This window comes from Cystoisospora suis (genome assembly GCF_002600585.1).
Source record: "Cystoisospora suis strain Wien I chromosome Unknown contig_4654, whole genome shotgun sequence".
NCBI classification, from domain to species: domain Eukaryota; phylum Apicomplexa; class Conoidasida; order Eucoccidiorida; family Sarcocystidae; genus Cystoisospora; species Cystoisospora suis.
Genome location: NW_027157446.1, coordinates 594 through 4838, shown reverse-complemented (window position 1 = coordinate 4838; position 4245 = coordinate 594). Strand labels below are relative to the sequence as shown.

The window sequence follows — 4245 nt, the reverse complement described above, 5'->3', positions numbered from 1 at the left end:
TCTATATCTGTATATATATCTATATACATGTGTCTCTTCCTCGCCATACACATGTGTATGTGTCTCTTGTTCTCTCTCTGTATCTATATGTGTGTCAAGCATCTTATCTTCCCCAGCTTCAGATAGAGTGTCTCTAATAAAACCTCTTAGAAAGGACACTGCACATATCCGTTAGAGTCATATGATTGTCGCCATAGACTTTTCTCACTATGTATAAGAGATCTAACCCGCCTATCTGAAGATCTCGGCTAAGCCATGATTCAGGAGTGAACATCTAGACAAGTTGAGACAGGCACGGGTGTAGATGACGCCTTGACTGGAGAGGAGTGGCTGGCTAGTTAGCTAGCTTGGGCGGTACAAGCTTGTTGCCTTGGAACTGGTAGATGTCTTGAGGTATGGTTACATACCTAGTCTCTCCGTGGCTTGGGGGTGAAAGATGTTCTTCTCGTATGTACAGGAAGTCAAGTGCAGTTGAGAGGGTGGATACCAGCTATGCATGCATGTATGAAGAGACGCCGTCCGGAGGTGTCTCCTAGTCCTTCTACTATTTTTTTCTAGACACCAAGATTCTCAAGGTGGCGTACCTGGTTATAGAGCTAGATTACATGTCTTGTGTTTTGTATCCTATCATACACTCCGTCTTGTCTGTTTGATCAGTCCGTCCCACTCCCACCTTCACCGTTCTCATCGCTTTTCCACCCCTCCCTTTCCGTCTTGATAGCTAGCTAGGGGGGCAGAGGCCTCATCCGTTGTGTCCCCTCGTGTCTCCGTGATTGTGGGGTTAAGATCATATGGAGACGTGTGTGAAGATGAAAGAAGAGAGACTCTGTGAAGATAAAGATAGATACTACTGCTGTTGGTTGATGTTCTTAGGGCTACTTACTCCATAGCTTTGAGAAGTTAGACAGGGAGTTAAAGATGTCTCTAGAGCATTTCAATCAAGATGAGGTCGAAGTAGGAAGTATGAGAGCTGAGATTCATCGGCTACGTACAAGTGGTGAGTCGACTCTATCGCTAGTTGTCCGCTTTTCTTTACGGTCTTTCTTGGTCTCCCATTCATTCTCTCTTCTCTTGTCTTTCCTAGTGAACGTACTACGCTAAGACAGAGTGTATGTACGCACCTAGATAGAGCTCCGAAAGAAAGAACGAAGGCCAGTCTCGACAAGGTGTTCGGATGAAAGAGCGTTAGGAAGAAGCCTCGGCGACGACAGATAGATCAAAGATAGATAGATCAAAGATAGATATCCATCCCGGTGCTGGATTAGTCTCTTTGTAGAAGGATATTTTCGTATAGAGCCCTGGTGCTTGAGAAGTGCTCATTGTCTATTGGGGGGTGACACAGAAACAGCTAGGCACCTCCATACTCTTGATTACACTGAGGCAATACAAATGGCATGAGCACATGGTCTATCTGTATCTTTGGTGTATGCCTTTGACTCTTCTCCATTTGCCTCTCTAGTTGTCCATGTATGGGGTGTATCGATATCTTCTTTCTTCAGTCATCTTCCTTGTCTGACTTTGCTTTTCGTTGGGTCTTCTACCTACCACATTTAGAGGGTTCTTTCTCTTTCTTGTTCTTTACGCTGTTGTCACCTTTGTTTTCTAGTGTGTCTTCTTCTTTTCTTCTTCTTTCTGCTTCTGCTTTTCACGGTCTTTATTCTCTGTCGATCTTGATCCTTCGTGTGTCTCTCAGTCTCTCTGGAAGCGAGATCTTTATTCTCTGTCGATCTTGATCCTTCGTGTGTCTCTCAGTCTCTCTGGAAGCTTACGTCTGTACCTCCATGGCTCGGATGTCTACATATACGTGACATGTAGACATCCGTCAGCTAGCTATTGTCCTCCCGAGAACCATAGAGATAGCTATATGTCTACAACTCTCCTGAATTTCACTACTGCGGCACTCGTTCTCTCACCTGGCTCCTTTCTTTTTCCTCCATCTGCATGCAGAAATTAAGGTGAACTTCTTGTCGTTTCATCGGGATGGTAGAGATTTCTTTGGTGGATCGCCTCCTTCTCTTTTCCTCCCCTTTTTTGCCTTCCGTGCATGCAATCGATCGGTGCTCCTCTCCTTTCTATTTCTCTCTCTTTCTCGTCCTGTTTTATATACGTTTGAATGGAGAGAAGAAAGCCCCAGGTGATATTCGTGCGTGTGTCTGTGTCATTCCTCTCTCGCCCGACTCTGAAGAAGAAGAAGATTAGGTGCCTTTCCTAGGTTGGTTTGTCATGCTGACTTTCTTGTTCTTTCTTCCCTTAGGCCAAGTCTTCGACAATAGTCGGTGCGACGATTGTGGCGGCTATTTGGACCTTCCCTCTGTTTTCTTTGCATGTTCGCATGCGTTTCATCTTTATTGCTTAACTCAAAGAAACAATGAGGATGCTCATAACGGAGATAGGAGTGATCGAAATTCACCTGGGGGTTTTTCTTCTTCTTCCTTTTCTCGTGGTGGGGGGGCTCTTCATCAAGATCCTGCTGGCCATTCAGGAATGTATTCTTGCCCTTTGTGTGCTCCACAGTTTGAAGCGAAGAGAGTAGGTTGTTTATGGATGGCGCTCTCCTTCTCTTTTCTTTCTCTCTTTCTTTCTCTTTCTTGATGTCTTTCTCTCCACCTCGGCGTTCTTTGTTCCGTTCTCTATTCAGCTAATGAACAACTTCTTCTTCTTTTTCACATATCTCTCCTCGAGGGAATAGAAAACTCATCTGCTTTCATCTCGTTCAAATGTACATACACTGACTACTCCTGAGGACGTGCATCTACCCTTCTGTATGCGGCGAGGTGTTTGGATCGGCCAAGCGCATGCACTCTCTAGCGCCTGCATGAGTCGCAATACGTCTGTGTTTCTTCATACACCATATCACTATCATTCTTATCCATACACATGGATAGCGTCGCAAGGGAGATAGGACAGCTTGTATTCATAACACGGAAACGACGTCTAGGCTTGTTTCTACCTACATACACATCAACCTCCTATGGATGTGTACCTCCCCCTTCATCACGGATATCTATATTTATACGTATGTAGATGGACATGTACATGTGTTCTTTTGCCCATGTATTTCTGACTACGTATAGCTCGATCAGCAGGAAGTTTTCTTCAGGAAAGATTAGACAGATGAAATGATTGAGGTAGAGTCCATAGCTTGAAGTTGCCAAGTTTGCAGTGTGTTTCTGAACAAGGGAGAAAAGTCGCACTCCATTCACGGTGTACATACAGACCTACACACACCTGCCTGCGGGTTGGAAGGAAACAGAGTGATCTAAAGGTTTCGGCTACTGCGAAATGGGGATCTCTTTTCTCGCAACTCAATCACACACCCCATATTTCACGAGTGTGTATACTCCTTTGTATTGTTCTACATATGCCTCCTACCTCTATAGATATCACTGCTCTTCTCTTCTACATCGTCAAGCTGAGCCACAGTCTCATCCAAGAGAACGTTAGCTAGCTAGTTAGTTAGGTGGCTGGTCAGTTAGTTAGACCACAACCCCTTACATTCTCTGGAAGTCTTGGACGTCGGGAGAGTCATCCGAGTTCCTCATATCTCTTTCCTATAAATATATGTATCTATATACATGGATCTCTTGACGATGGAGATGCGGTGAGTCTCTGTGGAATAAGATAGATATCGGAGAGGTGATTTGACGTGCGTGAAGATAACCTTGTTTGTGGTGGTCTTGTGTTTGCTTTTCTTCTTCTTCTTTCTCTCTCAGCTTCTCCTAGCACAACGAGAAGCGGAGAGTAAGAACAAAGATGACTTTTTCAAGTTCCTTCGTGGGGCACAAGATGGATGTTCATTCATCGCATCATACTTCGGGAAAGGCATGTTCCCTCCCCCTGATGTAAGACGTCTTCTCTCCTCTCACTCATGCATAAACACTATCTTCTTCGCCATCTCTCTCTCTCTATATATATATATATGTGTGTATACCCTTCTACAATATCTATCAGTGTAGTCGCCTCCTCTCTCTGTCTGGAGGTGTGCTTTTCTCCCTACATCTGCATGTCTAGTTGCGTGCTTTTTTCGCCTTATAGACCGACGCAAGAAGAAAGAATCGAACGCTGACTGATCAATCTGAGGTGTCATCGAGAAGAAGAATCGATGGTTGGCTATCTCTTATTCTACGGAGGCGGAAGGAAGGCCGGGGGGTGTGTGTCTATTGTTATATACTGTAGCGACAATCGGCGATGTGTTTCATCTAGCTACACATTCCTTTTCCTTAGTCAAAGAAAGAAAGAAAGAAA

General features: G+C 44.5%; 1 protein-coding gene across 1 annotated transcript in view; it reads left to right on the top strand.

The window, feature by feature from the left end:
- CSUI_008349 (vacuolar protein sorting 11 carboxy-terminal protein) overlaps window positions 1–3842 on the top strand; it is a gene marked incomplete at its 3' end in the record, with an annotated part of 24367 nt that extends 20525 nt beyond the window's left edge. The window contains exons 17-19 of the mRNA XM_068068483.1: window positions 874–997; window positions 2255–2529; window positions 3714–3842. Coding sequence (XP_067919540.1) covers window positions 874–997; window positions 2255–2529; window positions 3714–3842 — 528 coding nt within the window. The remainder of the gene's footprint in view (window positions 1–873; window positions 998–2254; window positions 2530–3713) is intronic.
- Between the last annotated feature and the right edge of the window lie 403 nt (window positions 3843–4245).